Genomic DNA, 23,754 nt, shown 5'->3' on the forward strand with positions numbered 1-23,754 from the left:
TTTCTTTCTTTCTTTCTTTCTTTCTTTCTTTCTTTCTTTCTTTCTTTTTCTTTCTTTCTTTTTTCTTTTTATAAAGTTTATTTATTTTTGAGAGACAGAGAGCACAAGCAGGGGAGAGGCAGAGAGAGAGAGACACAGAATCTGAAGCAGACTCCAGGCTCTGCGCTCTGAGCACAGAGCCTGATGCAGGGCTCAAACCCACGAACTGCGAGATCATGACCTGAGCCAAAGTCAGATGCTTAACCAACTGAGCTGCCCAGGTGCCCCACCAGGTATAAAATTCCCCACAATGGAATAAAACTATAAATCTATAGCATAAGGACACTGGAAAATTCACAAGTATGTGGAAATTAAATAACACACTTTTGAACAACCAAAATCCTCAACAAAATACTAGTAGACTGAATTCAACAGTACATGAAAGGCTCATACACCATGACTAAGTGGGATTTATCCCTGGGATGCAATGATGGTTCCACATACAAAAATCAACTGGTGTGATATACCATATTAACAGAATTAAGGATGAAAACCCACATGATCAGCTCAATAGATACAGAAACAGTGCAGAGCCTGCTAGAACTCACAAATGGTGAGATCATGACCTGAGCTGAAACCAACTAAGTGCCCCAATACACAGTTTTTTAAAAATGGGATTTTTAAAACCTGTTCCTCTCTCTTCTCTTCTCCTCCCTCAATGTTCTTTCTCCCTGACTCTTCCATTAAAATTATAGAGAAAATTAATTACCCAGTAGCTCAGAAATGCACATCAGCAGCAAAGCAGCAGCAACAAAATGATACCTCTTTCAGGAAGGAAGCAGCTTTGGGGGCAGGAATATCACTTGGTTCGTTAGTTTACTCAACAGAGATTTCCAGGCACCTTCACTACGGGTTCAGCCTTCTGGAGAGTGAGTCAGTGTCCCCCTGTGTTGGACCCAGTGCAAAACTGCATTTTCTGTTGCAGGCATTTTCAGCTTATTACTATGTGATGGAGTTTTTAAACTTTACATCAGAGGAAACCCCTACTCAGGAAAAGGTGATCGACAGTATGGAAAAGTTCTGCTCTCAGCCTTGGAACGAGGTAAGTGACTAGAAATAGCAGCTTTCAGTATTGCCCCATGCTCTTGACGTCACAGAGGATGTAAGTCTGTTCTTTAAGTCCTGCTAACCTGACCAAGATCCAGCAAACATGTTAGAAAGGCCCAGAGGGTGCTCTTAGGTAGGAGTGAGTGCATCAGCCATTTCTTAATAACTGGACACACAATGGCTTAAACAAACATGGTCTTACTTTTCTCACCTAATACCAAGTCTGGCAGTTGGCAGCTGCCGGTATGGGGTCAGCAGTTGACTCTATCTAAGCCATTACTTCTTCAATTCTGGTTTTGTTTTGGTTTGGTTTGGTTTTAGTTTATTTATTTGTTTTGAGAGAGAGAGCACGAGCAGGAGAGGGGCAGAGAGAAGGAGAGAGAGAGAACCCCAAGCAGGCTCCACACTGCCAGGACAGAGCCCGAAGTGGGGCTCAAACCCACGAACCATGAGATCATGACCTGAGACAAGATCAACAGTAGGATGCTGAACCGATGAGCCACCCAGGTGCCCCTTCAATTCTCTTGTTATGCCTACCTTCTCATGGACACAAGTTGTGGCTTCAGAGATCACAGTTACGTTCAAGGTCAGAAGGGTAGAGCCAGATACATCTGTTCCATTTTTCAAGAAACTATAAGCTATCCTAGAAGCTTCTGAGCAGTCTTTCTCTTACTTGTTAGCCAGGACTGGCTGGGAAAGCAGGGTGCAGGATATTAGGACGGGCTTAGAGCCTTAGATCCAGTGTGAGGTACTCCCTGGACTGGGCATGTTGTCACACATTCCCCTTCCCAGCCCCCAATCAGAGTTGTATGAGCAAGGAAGACAGGGAATTCACAGAATCTGCTATAAATGCTGTTGTGTTAAGACCCTTTCTCCACTGCCCAGGTCCAAGGTATCTCCTACTTATTCATAAATTTGAAGCACAAATTTTTTCTTGTCTGAAGCACTGAGTCATTCAAAATCTAGTACTTCTTTTTTTTTTTAATGTTTGCTTATTTTTGAGACAGAGAGAGACAGAGCATGAACCGGGGAGGGTCAGAGAGAGAGAGGGAGACACAGAATCTGAAGCAGGCTCCAGGCTCTGAGCTGTCAGCACAGAGCCCGTTGCGGGGCTCGAACTCACAGACCGTGAGATCGTGACCTGAGCTGAAGTCGGACGCTTAACTGACTGAGCCACCCAGGCACCCCCAAAATCTAGTACTTCTTGGTGAAAGTTTCCAGGGAGGAGAGAGGTATGGGGTCTACTCTAATCAAAAAAAAGATCATCTAGGGGTAGGTCAAAACAACAGCTGTTTTAAGTTGACAGGTTTGCAAATGTGAATGGTGCTTTCATTCTGAAGAGGTGTAATTAATTAAAAATGGGTGCTCTTCTCCTTGGCACTGACCAGAAAAGGAAGGAAGATTGTGCAAGAGGCTCGGACTTCTCCCTCATATTCTGTCTGAGTTAGAACAGGAAGGAAGGGTATTCAGAGCTTTCTGAAAGAGCCCCTCAAAATACCTCAGCACTTTACAGCTAACAAAATACTCAGGGGAGCACGTATTACTATCTCATAGAACCCAGTGGAGGAAAAGCTTGCATAACAGACCCTAAACTGTGAGCCCCTGCATCCGCTAAAGGAGTGCAGCCCCCTCCTAAGGCCCTCTGGAGAGGCCAGCGCTCAGGCCTGGCTGGGCTGGGCCTTTCTCCTCAATTGCTCAGCTCCGATGGTAAAAAGAGGGCCATGGAGAGGTGTCTGTTGTACATGTGTGATATTTCCTTCACTTCACTTCCAGCTGAAGACATATTTTGGTGATGTGAAGGAGAAGTACCTGAGTGAATATTGCTTTTCTGGAGCCTATATCCTCTCTCTCCTTCTGAATGGCTATCATTTCACAGCTGATTCCTGGAAGAATATTCATTTCATGGGCAAGGTAATTTGGGTACTTGCTGGGTTGTGGGCTGATTGGGTGACTGAGGCAGCTTTGGGCTTGAAAGAGGTAGGAGTCAGCCTGTTAAGTTTGGCCTGGTGTCCTGTTCTACCATTCACCTGTAACCCAAGCTGACATTTTGTGTCAGGCCCTCCTATGTTGACCGGCCAGTTGAGGATAACCTATCTAAGGAGCACTACCTGTACAGAATCCTTTCTGCTCATATAACAGTGACTAATTCCTTATAAAACAAACAGTGAGATGTTAAAGTAATGTAACAGAATTTCAGTAGCCTCATTGATTCTGTTTGCTGACCTCAACATCCATCCCAAAGGCCATCATCCCAAATGATTATCCCAAATCATCCCAAATGATTATCATGGCTTCTCATCAGGGCTCATCAAGATTGAGTAAATTGAAAGCTTAGTGTAAAGAAGGAGATGAGTAACTGTGAATGGGGGGTCTTTGCTTAGAAGTCAGGTTAGCGTCAGCCTTACAGAAGCAGCCTCACGGCTGTGCTTTACCAGAGCGCCACCTGCAGGTATCCAGGCATAGAGAAACATTTACACTGATGGGCAACTCTCTACCTTTTTGACCCATACCCACTAATGGCAAAACACAATACTCCCTTTATTAAATATGGTGACTTCAAGCAAAGCAAAGCATTGAAGCACAGGGCTGTAGCAGCCTTAAGAATACTGTTTTCACTATTCTCTTGTCAATGTTGACCTTGCTAATTCAAATGCAAATCTTTTCCTTGTTTTAATATCCTGGTCTGTCTTTCATTTTGTCACAATTTATTTTGTCTCTCTGAAGGAGGTGTTTATGTCAAATTTATGAGTGATTTCTATTCTTTGAACTTCGGTGAATGAGCTAATATGTCTAAACCCCAGGTGGTAACTTCTCTAACTCTGAGCCTTCCTTGACCCTGCCCCCACCCCTCCACCCCCATAAAGGGAAGTCAGATAAGGTTCCTGTCCCCCACCAAGAGAAGTGGACCTTTTACAAATTATTCTCAGCACTGGTAAAGGTTTGGGGAGAGGAGCATTTCCACATGGAAATTGGTTGGAATGTGAATTGGCACAACCTTTCGGGAGACTGTTTTGGCAATATGTGCTAAGAGCCTTAAAATACACACATCATTTTATCCAATTACTCCATTTCTAGGATTTATAAATAATTGGATAAAGTGAGTAAAAGTAAACATATGAGGCGGTTCATGCCAGTGGTGATGCCTTGAGACATGAGCTATATAGTTTAATTACATGTTCTGTACGAAAAAAACATGCACAGAGGACTTGGGAGGCCGCAGCACAAAAAGGTAATAGCAGCAACTTCTGAGTGATCAAGTATAGGAAGTTTTAATTTTCCTTTTTAGGATTTTCTGTACAACCTCATTTTCCCACCATGACCATGCACAACTCATGTAATAAAAACATTTTCAAAATTATTTATTATTCATAGACTATCTGTATTCCAGTATGTTTTGAGGTGACTGGAAAATATCCAAGATGGCAGGCCCAGGGCGTGTTTTTATCTTTAATAAGAATCCTTTCTCATGCATATGTACAGTCTTCCAACTTCCACAAAGTAACACAGACTTGCTGGGATTATTCCCCAGTCTTTCCTCTTTGAATCATAAAGATGTCCTGGTTACATATGGATGAAGTTCCTGGGCCTGACATAGATTAAAGACCAGAAACAGTCTTTATTCTCTTATCTTTTGACCAGAGAACTTTGTAAGTTCTTCTTGGCAGAAGCAGGAGAATTGAGCAGTTATTCACCAAATTCCCTTCTGAATTTCAGGAATATACCAGTGAGGCTCCCCAACTCACCTTAATCACATGCTCTGGCTCCATTTTCCCCACAACCATATTCCCAGCTTAGAATGTAAACACGATCCATTAAGAGAACTGGACACGGCCCTCTCCACCTGCTCCATCAGTGTTATGGATGGGATTGTGTGAAAGCTCATCTAACCCTCTGGCCAGAAACAACAGCCTTTCCCCCACTTTGCAGATCCACAGCAGCAGTGTCGGATGGACTCTGGGCTACATGCTGAACCTGACCAACATGATCCCCGCTGAGGAGCCGCTGTCCACACCTCTCTCCCACTCCACATATGTCTTCCTCATGGTCCTCTTCTCCCTGATCCTGGTTGCAGTGGCCATCATAGGCTTGTTTATCTTTCACAAGCCTTCATATTTCTGGAAAGACATGGTATAGCAGGAGCAGCTGAAATCTGCTGGCTGGAGTGAGAAAAAAACTTGCCCAGGGAGCATTTTCCTCCACAGTGGTGTTCAAAGTCATCCCTCCTTGCTCACCAAGGCCAGTCTTGACCAGCACGGAGCTTCCCTGGCTTTTGCTGCTGCCTTTCCATGGGAGGTATTCACCACCACCTGCCTCAAGGACTGCCCTGCAGACGTCGTCTCTTTTCTGAGTCCTTCCCATCTCCCCTTTTCTCTTTTGTACTCTGTGCTTGTGTAGGTCTGGAAGACCTGCTGCCTTTCATGATCTTAGCTCTGTAAAAGAACAATCCTGACTTTGTCCTGAAGAACTGAGGGTCCTGCGTCCTGCGCTGGGAAGCTGCGCTGGCTAAAAGAAGAATCTCAGGAACCGGTTCAGCTGTACTCACAAAGACCCTTTCTTTCTCCTGTTGCCCATTTATTAAGAACGCCATACAATGCCTCTGGAGAGGGCAAACACACATCTCATTCCCAGGCTGCTGTTTGCACAGGAGAATTTTCTAGACGAGACAAATATGTGCTAGAGCCAAAGAGTCTCACAAGGGAATTTATGTGCTTGTGTAATTAATACAATACTTGAGCCAATCCAAAACAGGGATGTGGATGAGTTACATGTTCCTCGGTGATGCCAAAATGCTACACAACAGGACCCCCAGACTAGAGATTTTTTTTAAAAGCTGACGTGACATATAAGCATTCAGATATAAGGGCATACTACATGGTAGGTAAACATGTCAGGAAGAAAAATACAATTACTATGAAGAATTTGGAAAATGCAGCCTTCAGTATATCTATTGGGCTTTTATTTTTATTGTAATAAAAATACATATAACATGGAGTTCACCATTTTAATGTGTATAATTCAGTTGCATTTAGCATATTCACAGTGTTGTGCAACCATCACCACTATCTAATTCCAGAATATTCTGCCCACCCAGAAATTAGCTGGAGACAAGACCACCCCTGGGTGGGTTCAAACCATCAACCTTCTACTTAATAGACAAATATGCTAATCAATTGCACCACAAGATGCCCACTGAGTTTTAAAGCCACTCCAGGCCTTACTGTCACAGGGTTTAATTTAGTGAGAGCTACAGCATGCCTTTTCACTGCCATGGCATTTACTCATCAAAGTGTGCCAGGAACCAGGTCTGAAAGTGTTGTTGCCACTCCTGTCACACAAGAATGGGATCTCTTTACTTATTCCATGGACTATTTTGTGGGAGAAGCAGCAGCTACGGACCTTGTCACATAAACGTGAAGAGACCCTGTACCTTCTTCCTTTAATGACTGCTATAAGAGTTACCTGTTGAGTAGCGTGGAGTGGTGACGTGTTACTCTGACGTTGTCCCAAGCTCCCATCTCTGGATCTGGGGACTGTTGAGCTGATGCAGGGAGGGGGTGGGGTGGGGGAGGAAAAGCTTTCCCACAAACTGGAAGCCAAATGCCCTTATATGTCTTGGATAACTAAGTCATTTTTTTTTACAACATCCAGGTGAATACAAGCTTAATAAAACTGAGAACAGGAACTTTCTCTTTTCTGCTACTCACAATTGAACTTGTTGTACTTTGATTAGGAATAAGAAGCCAAGTTTGGGCACGTTTAAACTCTTTTTATTAGAAGTGGCTCTGTTGTCACAGCTAGTATTTACGGAGCATTTGTTGTGTCCCCATGTTCTGTACTTCCATGCATTACGTCCATTCTCTCATTCAATCCCTACAACAATCTGAAGAGAGCCACTACCACTCCCATTTCACAGAAGCAGACTGAGGCTCAGAGAGGGTAAGGCACTTGCCCAAGTGGCTGACCTAAGGCCTGCAATGCACTTAGCCATTATTTTCTCTCCCAAATATACTAGACTGTCTCTTTATAACTTCTAAGCACACACTTAACTCTGTATGAATACAGGGATCACAGGCATGGTAGAAAGGAAAGCAGACATATGATCTCTTCCCTGATGGACCTGTGATTTAATATTGCTTTAAGTCCACAAAGTCTGTCATGGCAACACCGATACTCTGTTCACGTACTTTGCATGGTGGTATATGTGGCATACGATGCTAATCAAGGATTCCCATATTCCTGGCTTCTTAATGATAGTGCTTGCTCACTGCACAGCAGTTCTGCATCAAATAAATAATAGTTGATGATACCGATGAAAATAAAAAGTCATATAACTAGAGCCAACAGCAGCTCCTTTCTTCCTTATGTCTACATACACAAAGCCCTGTCACGCACATTCTCTATTCTGATTCTTAAAAAACCCCATGAGGGCATAAGTACTATTTCTATTTTATAAAAGAGGGTCACACAGACGAGTAGATGGTAGAGTGGATATTCAAATTCATGTATTCTGTCCCAAGTTTATTGCTCTGTCTTTTCTATAAACACCGTCCCTTGGCAAATTGGAATTATAATCCACAATTTTCCTTCAATAAACATGGAAATCTTTTCTTATTCCATTTCTGTCTTGCGGCCTGGGTCCAAAACAAGTGCATTAAGGTATTCGGGAGCCAAATTCCACTTGTTTTAAGTCTCAAGTCATGGAGATGATCAGCAGGCACAACCTAATCTCATTTCTGTTAGAGGGAAAGATGGTTTTGTGGCAGATTCAGGAATCTGCTTTGGGCCATTCTGTATGAGAAAGGCTAAATAAAATGGGTCACTGTCAACTGATTTTAATACTGAATTGGCCACTGGTTATAAATGATTACCATTCCTTCCTGGCCCTTCACCTAAACCTAGTTCTGCCATTCCTTTAGAAGGTGGGAAACTTTTTTCTGTGGACCACATCAGAAATGGTTACTTCTGTAGACAAAAGAATGAAGTGTGTGTGTGTGTGTGTGTGTGTGTGTGTGAGAGAGAGAGAGAGAGAGAGAGAGAAAGTTTTCTCCTTATCCAATTCTTTAATAAGAAATATAAAATGCAATATAAATGAAAGTGTTTAAAAGTATACTTCATTTTAATGTTGTATCAGTCAAAATCTCTGCAAGTAAGAGATGGTGCAAAGTAGGGAACAAAGAAGAGTTTAAGAAATTGACTGTATCCAAGGTATTATCATTTCAACATGTAGTTAATATAAAAATCACTAACATTTGTTTTTTCACATTAAGTTTTGAAGCCCGCTGTTGTGCACTGCAGTTACAGCACATCTGAATGAGGAACAGCTATGTTTCAAGTGATTAACAGCCATGTATGACTAGTCACTACTCCACTGGACAGCACATGTCTAAAAATACGTTCAAGGCTTAAAAAGACACAGGCAAGAATCCTTTGTTTTTCTACTGAGGGGGGATTAAAAGAAACAGCTATAGGGGCGCCTGGGTGGCGCAGTCGGTTAAGCGTCCGACTTCAGCCAGGTCATGATCTTGCGGTCCGTGAGTTCGAGCCCCGCGTCGGGCTCTGGGCTGATGGCTCGGAGCCTGGAGCCTGTTTCCGATTCTGTGTCTCCCTCTCTCTCTGCCCCTCCCCCGTTCATGCTCTGTCTCTCTCTGTCCCAAAAATAAATAAACGTTGAAAAAAAAAATGTTTAAAAGAAACAGCTATAGACACTGTAGCATCTTGCTATTATTTATTATATATGAAGTTAAAACATTATTCTTAAACATCATTCTTCTTTAAGATCTCAGCTCAGAATTTCACTTTATTCCTCAGGTCTTGCTGCCTTTTTTTGTGAAGGCAGAGATGCCTGTTGTTCAGGCCAAGATGCCTGATGAAAGACCTTCAGGAAGTTTAATCTGGATTCAAAGATGACACAAGATAATTTTGATGATTATATCCTATAATCAAATTGTAAATCTGAATATTAAAGGTTAGTTTCTTAATAGCTCACAAAGGTTACCACATTATTATATTAAAATTACTGTTAAAATATATTCTTATTTATCGTCAGCTTTAAAGATGAGCTGAATTTCACCCAGATTGTTCTGGTCTCTCTCTGATTCAGGTTCTAATAATCATTATCTTGTTAGAACAGGACAGTTGCTTATAGTTAGTTGTGCTCACTAACCATGATTCTTTTCAGTTTGTGTGAGTTTTATCTTTTAAACTTGTAACAACCTTAAAGTTTGCATGGCTTACCACAGTAAGCCCATGTCCATGATTCTGCATGTCCATGGGTTGATTTTCATGTCCTTGGGTCTGCATGTCAGCTGGGCAGCTCTCCTCCAGGCAGTTGGTCTGGTTCAGGCCTGCTCCAATGTATCTTGCATTCTCCTGCGAGAAATGAATGGCAGGGACACAAGAGAGTAAGAGGAAACATGGGAGGCCTCTTATATAGCCTTGGCCAGGACAGGCCCCCTGTCCATTCACATTCTATTGACCACAGTAGGTCATGTGACCAAGCCCAACATGACAAGTTGGAGAAACACTGGGAGGAATGGCTAGGTCATAAGGCAAAGGACACAGATGATGGATCCCAATACACAGAGGAGTGAAGCAGGGGGCACAATGATTGAACCCACCACAGTGTCTCCTTAAACTAAAACATGAAGTGTGTTTTCTATAAATTATAGTCTACTTATCTTGTCAAGGAATATTCTTCTTTAAAAATGTCATTACTTTCAAGTACTTGACAGTCAATCTGCCACTTCTTTCCACAGCCTCAATCAGGATGCTCTAGCAGCTTGCAAATTAGCCATATATTCCCAAATCGTAGATTTCCTAAAAGAACATGTGTCTATTTTCTTCATTTTATGTGTTTAGGACAATGTGTAGTTAACTACCCGAGTTTTTATTTGTACATGAACCTAGTACAACTGAATATAATTGGTTTTTATCACAGGTATGATGGATTTTTTAGTAACGGGGAAAGGAGTACCTCCATTAACCTTCTCTTTAGAAAACTGGCATTTAAGACTATACATGTGACAGAAGCACTGCTATACCTTTTGCGTTTCTCTATTTTATTTATTTTAAGTTTATTTATTTATTTTGAAAGAAAGAGAGAGAGAGCATGGAAGGAACAGAGAGAGGGAGAGAGAATCCCAAGCAGACTTCGCACCATCAGCACGGACCCCAATGAGGGGCTTGAGCCCATGAGCCGTGAGATCACTAACTGAGCAACTGAGCCACCCAGGTGCCCCTTGCATTTCTCTATTTAAAATTTTTTTTAATGTTTATTTATTTTTGAAGGAGAGACAGAGGATGAGCAGGGGAAGAGGAAAGAGAGAGAGGGAGACACAGAATCCAAAGCAGGCTCCAGGCTCTGAGCTGTCAGCACAGAGCCCGACATGGAGCTTGAACTCACGAACTCACAAACCACGAGATCACGACCTGAGCCAAAGTCAGACGCTTAACTGACTGAGCTACCCAGGTGCCCCTACATTTCTCGATTTTAAATTTAAGTTGATACAGTAGTGGCATCACCCTCATCAGCACCTGAGTTGACTTTTTATTTTAATATCCCTATTGAATGTGTGTTGAAGAGCAAAGCTCACCAGAGAATATGGATCAGTCGATGACAAATGAGACACAGTCACCTAAGAAACAACATCATTCCTTATAATGAAGTTCTAAGAAGAAAGGGGAGGCAAGCCTTGAGAGCTAGGTAGGGAATGCTGTGACCTAAACCATACTGGTTCTCCTCCTAAACCTGCCCTGCCTGAACTGTATAACTTAAAGCCACTACTGCCTCAAGTAACCAGGATAAGAATCAACTTCATCAACAGCACCTGCACACTTTGCCATGGCAACATTTTTCATTCTGATTCCCTTTTCCAATCTTATTATCACCCCAGTAAAGACCTGATACCAGGAATGGTGGTCACGTCTCCAACCTATTAAAGCCAGAATAAGTTTTATAAAAAGCAGGTTTTGGATGCCTGGATGGCTCAGTTGGTGAAGTGTCTGACTCTTGATATCAGTTCAGGTCATGATCTCGTGGTTCGTGAGATGGAACCCCGTGCTAGGCTCAATGCTGACAACATGGAGCCTGCTTGGGATTCTCTCTCTCTCCCTCGGCCACTCCCCCCTTCAAAATAAATATATACATATATATTTAAAAAGGAGGTTTTATCACATTGCTTCCTAACAAAATTGCTGGTGGCTTTCCATTGCCTACAAAATAAGGTCAAACTCTCCAACAGACATTCAAGCTTTTTGATCCATGCCTATAAGCTGTCTCCAGGCTTACATCCCACTCCACCCCTCTGACATTACCTACACTCCAAATACGGTAGACTGCCTCTTCACCCAACACTGTTCAGGTTTTTGCTCAATTTGGAACAGCTTTGCCCCACTGTACCTTCAAAGCTCAGTTCAGATGCCTTCAGTGAACTTTTTCACATCTCCAAGTCAGAATAAACTTCTTCCCTGTGCTAGGGCGGCCCTTTCCCTGGGCCTGCATTAGAATACTTAGACCAGGGGCGCCTGGGTGGCTCAGTCGGTTGAGTGTCTGACCTCGGCTCAGGTCATGATCTCGTAGTCTGTGAGTTCAAGCCCCGCATTGGGCTCTGTGCTGACAGCTCAGAGCCTGGAGCCGGTCTCGGATTCTGTGTCTCCCTCGCTCTCCGCCCCTCCCCAATTCGTGCTCTGTCTCTCTGTCAAAAATAAATAAACATTAAAGAAAATTAAAAAAATAAAAGAACACTTAGACCATTCTATTTGTTCTATTCGGTGTCTGAGTTAAGCTCCTCAGGGGAAGATCCGTGACTTCTTTCTTTCTGAAAAGTTGGCCTCAGAGCTATTTTAGCAGGAACTAAGGTAATAGTCCTAGTTAATCTCTATCTCCACTGCCAGGAAGTCTGGTCCATACCACTATTTCTGCTTCGGTATCCATATTTTTTAATCTTTGACATGATCTACGTCTTCTGCCAGCTTTTAAGGACCAGCTCAACTCCTGATTCTTTGGTGGTGCCTCCTTGGATTACCTACATTGAACTTTTCCTTCTTGGACCATGCATTTAGTTTCTGTATAGCTCACCACACAGCACCTGATCGCACATATTACTTAAGTAGAATTTTAAGGATTAGAATGCACCCTAAAAGTCATGCTGATCAAAATGTAATGTGTATGTAACTCACCTAAGAATTACTACTAATTTTTTTAAAGTTTTTATTTACTTTGAGAGAGAGAGAGAGAGAGAGAGAGAGAGAGAGAGAGAGAACATGGGCATGAGCAGGGGAGGGGCAGAGAGAGAATCCCAAGCAGACTCTGCGCTGTTATCACAGAGCCTGACAATGGAGCTCCAACTTACGAACCACAAGATCACGACCTGAGCTGAAATCAAGAGTTGGCCGCTTAACAGCCTCAAGCCACCCAGATACCCCAAAATAGATATTAATTTTAGTTAATCAAAAAATGATTGCATAGGTCTGCGGTGAGGCTGAGGTTCTCCATTTCCAACAAGCTGCCTGGTAATGCCACTACTTTAGCATTCCATGGAGTTCCTTCTGCTGACTCTCAGATAAGTGGTCATCTTCAGCCTGAATGCCATTTGGCAGCCTGTCCCAGTGGGCCAGCTCAAGTGCAATTTACAAAGCTTACTCTTTCTCTTACACAACATTCCTCAAGGGTTTCTTTTTGGGTCAGTTTTCCATGCCTCTGGAGATTTCTGTCTGCCTTGCTATATGCCTTTGGGGAACAAATGCCTTGCACTCACTGAAGGCCTGGTGTGCCTCAGAGAGATTTCTCCCAGCTCTTCTGCCCTGTATCAACATTCATAGATCAAAATCCTTTTTCTCATGTCTGCATAATATTATCTATAGTGTTTTAGAATTTTAATATCCAGACCCCAATTAATGTACCTTTAGTCATTTTTAGTCTTGCTATTACAGAATCAAGAATGTTCGTGAGATAGTGAAGAGATGGTTTGTTGTAGGAAACAGAGAAGAGTATGATGAGAATGGGGCCAGATTAAATTGGGCCTTGAAGAATATGGAAAGGAGTTTAGATGAAACACATTAAAAACAATGCAGAGGGCAGAGAGAACTGAAGTTTTTTTTAGGAAGGACCTGGAATGGGTATGAAAATTACATTTAGGCACAACCGGTCAAAAAAGAATAAAAGAGACGAGCTGCTGCATAATCAGGTAAAAGACCTGGAGAATATGAGACACGTTATAGAAGAAAAAATCTATAGGTTTTAGCCCTTGACCTGATATAGGATACCAGAAAGACAGAGATGACTCAAGGGATTTGAAGTTGACTGACAGGCTTAACAGTGGTGCTTTCGGGAGAAACAGGAAAGTTAAAGAGTTTGCTAATTTGTATTTTTGGGAAGGAGTGGTGTGGAAGTAAATAAATGATTATGTTTGGTTACATGTATGTTGAAGTATGACATGGCAGCAAGATATCCAAGACAAAATGTCACCTAATCAGGGAAAAAATGACAGATGACATCTTTGATGGCACCAATCCAATTGAACAAGGTTCAAGAGTTATTTTCTTCTACAACAAGGTTTTAGGGGAGCCTGGGTCACTCTGTTGATTAAGTGACTGTAGGAGGGGCCAACAGGAGGGGAAATGGGTACAAGGTTTCTTTCTGAGGGAAAGAAAATGATCTGGAATTGGTGGCAATGATTACACAACTCTATGAATATATTAAAAACCACTTGCCTATATACTTTAAAAGGGTGAATTTTATGGTATGTGAATTATATCTCAATATGTTAAAAAAGTAACTGAAAGACCAATGAAAGAAAAGGCTGAGTTAAATTGGGGGTCAGCATAAAAGACTCTGAACTATGTGCTCATATGTTCCCAATGTCAGAGCAAGTAGGAGAAAGCAAAGCTGCCATGCATCTGAGGTCATATAAAAACATGGCATGGGTTTCAAGTATTTTGATTTTTTTTTTTTTTTTTTTTTTTTTTAGGAAGTACTACACACAGGATATGACAAATTAGTAAAGGAGTGCTGATTTCGGGGGGAAGTACTAAAAAGTTATCCATCTTTATTTCTGGATTATTTTGGATTTGATTAAAAACAATTTTTTTTATTAGTTTTCTTTATTTTTGAGAGGCAGAGAGAGGCAGAATGTGAGTGGGGGAGGGGCAGAGAGAGGGAGACACAGAATCCGAAGCAGGCTCTAGGATCCCAGCTGTCAGCACAGAGCCCGATGCAGGGCCCGAACTCACAAACCGTGAGATCATGACCTGAGCTGAAGTCGGACACTCAAACGACTGAGCCACCCAGGCGCCCTTGGATTTGTTTTTTAAATAGGTCAAAACCTAAAAACCAAAAATAACATTAGGATTAAAGATATTTTTGCTCAAAAAATTTAATCTTGTCAAATTTTTTTTCAATAAAATAAATTGAACCATTGAAAAATTAACTTGGCAAGAAAAATAAATGAAGTGTGCCATACACTACAACATAGGTCAATCTTAAAAACATTATGCTAAAGAAGCCAATCACCAAGGGCAGATACACCATTCCATCTACATGAAATGTCCCGAGCAGTCACATCTATGGAGACAGAAAGGGGATTAGTGGTTGCCTGGGAGGTGGGGGTGGAAGCTAGGGGGAAAGAGGAGTGACTGCTACTGTGCTTGGGTTTGGGGGAGGGAGGGGTGATGAAAATGTTCCAAAATTGTGGTAGCAGCTGCACAACATCATGAAGATACTAAAAACCACAGTTTACATTAACCAGGTGAATATGAATAGGTGAATTACACACCAATAAAGCTGTTATTTAAAAATTAATTCAAAATACTCCCTTCCACTAGAATGAGCAATTAATAATTACATGTGTGAAAACGTCTACTGTTACTTCCATAATGTCAAACATTTGCTGGAAACTTACAATTCACATATTTTTATGAAGAAAAGCATAACATTAAGTAAACATGGATCACATCAGTCCCAATTCTTCTCCTTACATGATAAATAAGAAAATAATTTACATATTCCCTTTAAAAGTACTTTAAACACAATAAATTTTGTCCCAGGTAGAGGATGTCCAATTGGCATCACAGTGCTCCACCTGCAATGAAAATAACAATTATAATAAAAATAGTTTAATAACTCAAGATGATAAATTATTCTTTAATAAATAGGGCCTAATTTGTTGGTTAGTTGCTTTCTGAGTGCTATCATGTATGAAATTTTAATTTATTGCTTCCTCCCTCAAAAAGAAAACACAAAAATAATGGAAGGTTTTACATATGTACAGCACTTCTACAGTGAATAAGGTAGTATTCATTCCTGATATAAACTTTCAATACCCAAAACAATATTTTGTCTTTGTTTTTCTTGGATAATAGGTAAAAGAAGGAAAATAGTTTATGAATTTTACATCATCATCACTGATTTATACTAAGTGGTAATATGTATTAAATGTAGGAATAATCAAAGTAAAACATGAAAACCTACAGTGTTTTAGTAAGCAGGAAACAAAGTCACTTCTTCAACATTATTTTGGAGATGTCTTGTTTTAATTTCTGATTAATCTTGAATTAAGAAGTACAGTTCATTGGGGCGCCTGGGTGGCTCAGTCGGTTGAGTGTCTGACTTTGGCTCAGGTCATGATCTCACGGTCTGTGGATTCAAGCCCCACATGGGGCTCTGGGCTGACAGCTCAGAGCCTGAAGCCTGCTTCAGATTCTGTGTCTCCCTCTCTCTCTGCCCCTCTCCCGCTCATGCTCTGTCTCTCTCTCTCTCTCTCTGTCAAAAATAAATAAACATTAAAAAAATTTTTTTGAAAAGAAATGCAGTTCATTAACTTTAAACATCTTTATAACTTTTTATGAAAAACAAAGTAAAGAAATTGGTATTAAAAATAATTGTCATCTAATGATTTCCTGTTATTTTTTATGAATTCTAATTTTAACACATGAGTATTTCTTAAAATGAGCATTTTAATGCCCTGCTTGCTTCTCCAGCTTCATTGCTGTTCCATTTTTCCTTCCCCAGTCTGGCTTCACCTGGTTTCCTTTCCTCAGTCCTCCCAATGTTCCATGCTGTTCCTTCTGCCCCTTCTCCCATGTCACCCCTTCAGTCATGCTCAGCTTGCAGCTCCTATATCAGTTCTCAGGAAAGTGTCTATCATCCATCCACCTATTCTCTTTAGACATACCTTTTACCTTCCTTCCTGGCACTTAACAGAGTTTGTAACTACACACATGATTATGTGAATTTTTTTTCTGACAAATCGTGGTTTCTCTCTTGACCATTAACTCTGTGAGAGTGACCATGTCTGTCTTTCTTCATAGTACAGTGCCTGCCATACCACAGATACTCCATAAACATTAAATTAATATTGAATAAGTTTGGCTTCATAAAATCACTACCTAATGTACTGATTAGATGTGATTAACAGCTGACTTATCATTAGGAATAATGACTGTCAGAGGTAGTAGGATGACATTCAAATGCTGAAAGAAAAATTCTAGCCAACCAAGAAGTCTATATCTAGCAAAACTATCCTTCAAAAAGGAATGATTACTATGTTCCAGTAGTCCTTTGCTTTGCAAAAACAGAAATTTGATTTTGATAATTTATCTAGAATTGAAAAATACAGTTTCTCAAGTTTTTAAATACAATCCAAATGGCACGAAAATCCAACAAAGCAATGATGTTGGATTAAGCTTCTTTCTCTTTAAAAATTAGAAAATAATTTCTATCAAAAGTAAATAAAAGGCCTCATCTCTAAATAAAAGGTCTCATTTTTTTTTTTAAAAGGCCTCATTTTTAAGTAACTCATTAACTCATAGATTTTTGCTTGTGACATTTCTAGATCATTTCTTTGATGGAATTCTTCATTGTGGAATAAGATACCCATGAATAGTTATAATATTTATTCTTTCCTCAATAGCATAACTCCACCATTATGAATGATATTCAATTATGACCATGATAATTCTATAAACATGTTCATCTTTGGTTTTGACATCCAGTTGGAAGCTGTTCTTTTAGCATTAACTATACAAGGAAACCATATGAAAGGAATTTTAGATCATCTGCTAATACTGCAAACATTACTATAACATGCACTTTTTCAATTCATTTATTTCCACAACTAATGTTTCCACAATAACATAAATGATAGAATCGAAATAAACTGGTGCTTCATTTGAATTATCTAGTCAGCTACTTTTTTTAAAAAGGTGAGTCTATATACATTCCCAATTTTGGGTTTCTGGTTTTCAGACAGACAAAATTTTATTGAGCTCCTAAAGAAGGCAGAAATCTTTAGCGTACACTATACAAAAAAAAAAAAAAAAAAAAAAAAAAACTTGCTTACAGAATTCTTGGACACATTGTAAGATAAAAGGCAATTACCATTGCAAAATTAAACAATTTAAAAAAAGGTAGAGACTATATGGAGAAAAACTATAGTGTTCTTAGCACTACTAACAGATCAAGAAGTTAAGCTGTCAATCATTCAAGCTATGTGAATGGATGAAAATACTAATTTAAGATTATAGAGGCAGGGACAGAAGGATGTTATAGACAATGTCTACTAGAAAAATCTTTCCACCTATTCAAATACTACTCTGTTGTCAATTTCATTTTTTTTCAGGGACTTCTCCCCCCCACCTCCTCCCTCACCCCCCCCCCCCACCCCGGCATACACAGCTATAGCTGTCCTTCTCATGGCGGACCCTCTGGTTTTGTGACAGCTCTGAAAAATGGGCAAATGAGTGGAGGAAGACATAGTATAGGACTGAGAATCACAATTATTTTGAATATGAATGTAGTGGCTTGAGATGGAAAAATCCTCAGTGTGATTACTTTGTCACGACATGTATAAAACCCATCAGGGCTCTTACAGTGATGCACAGAATTTTACTTGGAAAAGAGACTGGATGCAAAATACAATCACCAGGAGTTGCTGTTATAACAGAGGACAGTTTCTCAAAAAAAAATAAATAAATAAGGCAGAGAGTTTAATTAAATTGTATTCTAACTGGGTCAAATAAACAGCACATTTCTGAAAAACTCATGTTAAAATATTCTATAATTTAAAAGGGCAATTGTACATTTTTAAATTGTTTTCTAAATCTATCCCAATTAGAGTATCTCTCATCTGTAGCCCTATGTGTTTCTTCTCTTTCTTAAAAAACAAAATAAAACAAAACAAAAAACTTTGGGAAGAGGGGTCACTGGAAGGTAAAAGTAAGTCTATACCTCCAGACAAGAAAACTGCTGTTTTAGAGTTACTGCTACTAGTTTGTTTAGAGGCTTTAGTTTACAAAGCACTTTCACTGTCACATTTCACCATAATCCCAGGTGGGAGGTAGGACACTGAAAACTATGATCACCCAGGCTGTTCAGATGCTAAAACTACAACTCACCAAGTGAAGGGCCTCTAAGCATATTTAAGTGGAGTCATCTTATGAGGTTCATAATAGGGCAGGTAACCACCCTTTTTGACAAAACCGTCCTTCACAGCACCGCCTCGCTGCACTCCATATGACGTTTTATTCTGGAAACAAGGAATATAATAAACTTCAGTTCTTTCCTCCCATTTACCCTTTACAGCTGGAGTTACAAATTCAAATGCCAGGCAGGCTGACATACCTAAGTAAGACATGTCCCAAATAAAGATATGATTTAAAAAAAAAAAAAAATCAACGAAACTAAGTCTTGGTGCTGCGGAGGCTACAGGGGGATGGGACACTTGGACTGAAGAACCGGAGAGGCTTACTCTTCACAGGGAAGACCCTGCAAATCACGGACTATTGCCATGTACAGATCTGGTTTCCTACATCTGATTTTTCAAGAAATCTCGATTTTCATGTGAAGTTCCTGATAATGACAGCAACTTAACAAAATTAAAATAAAATAAAAATAACTTAAGTACTTTGGAAGTGAGATTGGGACTACTAAACTGAGATATCTGCTAGACCAATACTATTTCCCTTTAAACCTGAAAACAAGTCGGATATATATATGTATATATGTGTGTGTATATATATATATATATACACATACATACACGTGTGTGTGTGTGTGTGTGTATATATATATATATATATATATATTTTTTTTTTTTTTTAATCCCCCTAAACTACAAACTGTCCAGTATTAGATCTCAAATCCTACACTGCCTCCTTTTAGCCTGTTGTATATTCAGGCCAATATACTTCATAACACTTAGGTGTAGTTATAATACATCTCAGTAAATACACGCTATCAGCGCCCCCATCCGCGCCATCCGCGGCGCACACCGGCGGGAGGCCACTCGACGCACGTTGACTTTGGAGAAGCGGTCTCGCGCGCACGTCCCCCAGGACTCCGGTTGTCGCTGCGGACCCGTGCGCGCCGGGAAGCTCGCGGCAGGTACTCACCCGTTGGGGATACGGTTCTTCACCATGACGAGAGAAGTTCAGGGCTCCCACGCGCCAGGACAACCAGCTCTCAGGCTTCTTCCAGAACAGACCCTCAGGCAGCTGCGGCCACCGGGGCGCGCACTCAGCCCGCAGGTGATCAAAGCCGGCGTTCCTGCAGGAACTATAAGCCAGGGAAGGAGTGACAGACTCCGACGCCTCAATTCGAGTCACAAGCCCAGGCTGCGCGTGAACAGACGTAGCGCACCGAAAACTCCCGAAGACTCCCGAAGGCGCACGCTCTAACCCTCACGAGCCGCATCGCGCATGCTCCTGGACCGCCTTGACGTCAGTGCCCGAGGAGCGAGCGCTGGGCAGGCGGCGGGCGCGGTGGTCGGGATCCTTGCTGGGCGGTTGGTGACCTTCCCAGAGTCCGCAATAAATGGTGCGTCCTCGTAACATAACAAGAGTGCACTCTCCATCCAGGTGAATGTCATACTGCCTGTTAAAGCCCCCTGGACCCCACTATCTTGTCTGTTGGAGCCCTGCTCTGTGGGCAAAACCAGCGGCGGCCCCCAGTAACCAGAGACCCGCACAGGCCGCTAGAAAAGTAGTCCCCAGAACCTGGCCGACCTGTCAATCATGCCCTTTGGGAATTGAGAGGGTTGAGAAACCCTCCCATTTTCCAGCATTCGGGAGTCGAGCTTGATTTGCAGCAAATCCAAGACCATGTTATTTATTGTCTACTGTGTGCTGAACATCTTGTTAGGATTGGTGGTGGACGGATGAGTTCGTACCCCAGCTCTCATCCTCACGTTATGGGAGGCAGAAAGCTGAACTTGCAAAGTAGGATGTCAGAAGAAAAAGTGCAATCGTAAATGCTCTTCAAGGTCACAGAAGGGTCAGAGTAACAATTTCCTGGAAGATGCGGGTTTGAATTAGGCTTTGAGACGTGAAATGCTCTAGATTAGAGGAAAACTGCAAAAATCAAAGGATGGATGTGGCAGGGAGTGGCAAGAAGAGTGGTCAGGCTATAGTGGAAGGTGTATGTTGGAGAGTGGGAAGCAGGGCTTAGCTGGGGAGGCAGACCAAGTGGTCTTTTAGCCTCACTTTCAGAAAGGGCCCATCGTTTTGACTTTCTCTCGGACTGAAACTCAAAGCACAGGCACTGCGATATGTTGTCAGTTTTAAATAAAAGACAACATCACAGGACTTACCTGTGTCCAGTTTCTGGACCTACTATTGCTCTATGAATTAGTACATTTTTTATAAATCCTGTAATTAACTTGGGAGTAACAAAATTACATTGTGTGTGTGTGTGTGTGTGTGTGTGTGTGTGTGTGTTATAAACTTTCAAAATATGCCATAGTTTTTGTAACCTGTTTTTGGCATTATTCAGTTTTTATGTGCCTGAAGTCTCAAGGGAAGTGAACCCAAATCTTTCTTGACTTACAGGAGCAGCTTATGATGATTTGGGGGCTTAGTCCTGTGCAGTGGATGATTCCATTTTGATGCCTTTCCAAGACTTCTATATGAATTCACAGAAAATCTTTGTTAGGCCACTTGTTCCTAGTTTTTTCTTTTAGAAAATAAGATTGTAGTTAACTAAAAGGTATTTGGTTTCAAATTTGTCAGGTAATGAAACACCTGGAAGCCAGGATGCTTTTTGTAACATCTTGTGAAATAATGCTGTTATATTTAACCAATTGTAGAATTTTTTGTTAAATTCCACCTTTTCCACATCTTAGTACCAGTATATTTGCCATATATTTAATAAATTTTGATGTTGGCAAAATGCTATCCATTACCTTAATTGTATCATAACTTTGAGTGAGGTTTTATGTTTTTTGCATACCATCAGAATGCAAATCAAAGAAGTCTGGGAAAGCATTATTTGAGAAACACTGCTATACGGGAGTTCAAAAAGGACTGATCAGACTCTGTGACAATCGATGAACTAAGATAGAGATAAAATTGGATTTGAGACAGAATTCAGTTCCGCTAAAGAAGGAAGATGAATTAATGCATTTGGAAAGATTTCCAAGAGCTGGGGGAAAACTAAAGGAAAAACAAACTTCTAGTTAGTTCATAATTAACCAAAGAAATACTAGATAACAGAATATGCATTTTGTGACTATTCCATATGCTAGAGTTTTTTTGTAATTTTATTCTGCTAACACTCCTGAAATCAAATGGCATGTGACAGAAGTAATCAAGGTGATTGAGTGTTAAATTTACACACAACATAAAATTTCACTTCAGGAATCACCTTGGTGATAAAGGTGTAACTGGATAAATTGGCAGAACACAGAGATTTCTAAATGCTAAGCAAGTGGCATTTATACACATAAATTGCCTTCTGTTTGCTCTGGATCAGAAAAGAATGAATGAACTATTTGATTTTAATTCTCAGGTTTTGACTATGGACCTCCAGGTCATCTTATACAAAAAAAAAAAATAAAAAAAAGCTAATCCTCAATTTCCTTACCCTTTAGAAAGAGCTTTAACTGCAAGAATTGTAAATTAGCAATAATCTTGAAGAGAAGATTGGGTTTAACTGTTGGAGCCAATTTTTTTTTAATATGAAATTTATTGTCAAATTGGTTTCCATACAACACCCAATGCTCATCCCAACAGGTGCCCTCCTCAATGCCCATCACCCACCCTCCCCTCCCTCCCACCCCCCATCAACCCTCAGATGGTTCTCAGTTTTTAAGTCTCTTATTGGAGGCAATTTTTTAATAAAGAGGAGTGAATTGCCGTAAGAAGGTATGAGTCACAATTTTCCCTTAGGCAAATTTTCAAAAAGCAAATGCAGTTTTTTCCAGATCTTCAATTTTATCTAATATTTTGTCTATAATCATTTATTTATCTTATGGAATGATAAATGAACCAGGTTAGAAACATCACTGAGTCTGCAAAACAATATCTGGTTAAAAATTTCTCATATGATAAGTTTTTTATTTGATTTATTGTAATTTAACTATCTGTAGGATGTGTTGTCGCTAATGTTTCCCCAAGCTTAGCAGATAAAATTTACAGGTGTAGGCATTGGTAAGCCAGATATTGATTTTAAGTTCATTTTAGATGTTCTTGCAGAATGCAAAGTAAGTTAAAAATTGTTTTCCTGACATCATATTCCTGTTGTGCCTAATTTAGGTATGTTGTTAGGAAGAATTTTAAAGATTCTTTAAAGAGTCTTAAATCTATTTCCTAAATGTCTATTTACTGATTAAACAAAGAATTTTGCTAATTTAGACTTCTCTTTTGTTCTGTTCTCTTCTATGCAGTATTTTTATTTTTTTATTTTTATACAGTATTTTTAATCATCTTCTGGATGTCTCACCTGAATGTCCTATAAACATCCATTAGTAACACCCAAAAACTGAACTTATTGATTCCCTACTCCACCTTCATTCCTACATTGACAATACTTGAAATGATACTTCTTCTCGATGACTAAAACCAAACACCTAGAGTCCTTGATTCTTCCCTCACTTTGTCCTATGTTTAATTGCTCATGAGATCTTGTGACTTATACCTTTTAAATGAATCTTTCTCCACCCTCCATTCCCACTTCCATTTTTTTTTTTTTAGAGAGAGAGAGAGAGAGAGAGAGAGAATCCCAAGCAGGATCCATGCTCAGCAAGGGGCCCAACGTGGGGCTCTATCCCAAGATGGTGAGATCCAGACATGAGCCAAAATCAAGAGTCAGACTCTTAACTGACTGAGCCACCCAGGAGCCCCATCCACGTCTATTTTTGATCCAGATCTCTCGTATCTCTCACCTCCACTATTATAATGGCCTCTTAACCAATCTCCCTGCCTCTGGTGAATATCTCCATGTTTAATCAGATATTTTTTCTCACTAAAGTTTTATAGTTTGGGAGGGTTCCCACATATTTTAATTGAAGTTAGTCCTAGGTATTATGAAAATGTTTTTGTATTGCTATTATGAAAGTGTTTTTTTCTGTCATATTAATATATAGGGAAGCTATTAACTTTTATATACATGATCTTATATTCTGCCACTTAACTTTCTAATTGTGTCTAAACTTTTTGATTGAGTGTCCTGGGTTTTCTACATATAAAAACCTATCCTCTACAAACAATGATAACTTTGTCTTCTCTTTTCTAATAGTTATACCTCTTCTTTTACATGTCTTATTACATTAACCAGCATTTTTACTACTATTTTATTACTACCATTTTTACTACTATTTTACTACTATTTACTATTAAAAGTGATGGCATATTTCTTTGTTTAGTTTCTAGTTAAATTTAAGTAGCATACTTTTAAAT

The 23,754-nt window shown here is 40.2% G+C and overlaps 2 protein-coding genes and 1 long non-coding RNA gene across 9 annotated transcripts in view; 2 read left to right on the forward strand and 1 right to left on the reverse strand.

The window, feature by feature from the left end:
- Window positions 1-7,703, forward strand: part of ENTPD1 (ectonucleoside triphosphate diphosphohydrolase 1) — a 91,027-nt gene extending 83,324 nt beyond the window's left edge. For all 3 annotated transcript variants that reach the window (XM_040485998.1, XM_040485997.1, XM_040486000.1), the window contains exons 8-10: window positions 965-1,081; window positions 2,860-2,997; window positions 5,014-7,703. In XM_040485998.1, coding sequence (XP_040341932.1) covers window positions 965-1,081; window positions 2,860-2,997; window positions 5,014-5,220 — 462 coding nt within the window. In that variant the 3' untranslated portion in view covers window positions 5,221-7,703. The remainder of the gene's footprint in view (window positions 1-964; window positions 1,082-2,859; window positions 2,998-5,013) is intronic.
- Window positions 7,704-8,797: 1,094 nt separating this feature from the next.
- On the reverse strand, window positions 8,798-19,717 carry LOC121037039 (uncharacterized). Its single transcript, XR_005793585.1, has 2 exons — window positions 19,474-19,717; window positions 8,798-9,456 (listed from the first exon to the last, which is right to left on the reverse strand). It is a non-coding gene; the product is annotated as an uncharacterized LOC121037039 (long non-coding RNA).
- An 88-nt stretch (window positions 19,718-19,805) lies between these two features.
- Window positions 19,806-23,754, forward strand: part of CC2D2B (coiled-coil and C2 domain containing 2B) — a 94,338-nt gene continuing 90,389 nt past the window's right edge. For 4 of the 5 annotated variants that reach the window (XM_040485989.1, XM_040485992.1, XM_040485991.1 and 1 more), the window contains exon 1: window positions 19,806-19,938. The gene's annotated coding sequence lies outside the window, so the exon portion shown is untranslated. The other variant, XM_040485990.1, reaches the window with a different exon arrangement.

Source organism: Herpailurus yagouaroundi, unplaced genomic scaffold, assembly GCF_014898765.1.
Source record: "Herpailurus yagouaroundi ecotype Mexico unplaced genomic scaffold, PumYag 163, whole genome shotgun sequence".
Lineage (NCBI taxonomy): Eukaryota > Metazoa > Chordata > Mammalia > Carnivora > Felidae > Herpailurus > Herpailurus yagouaroundi.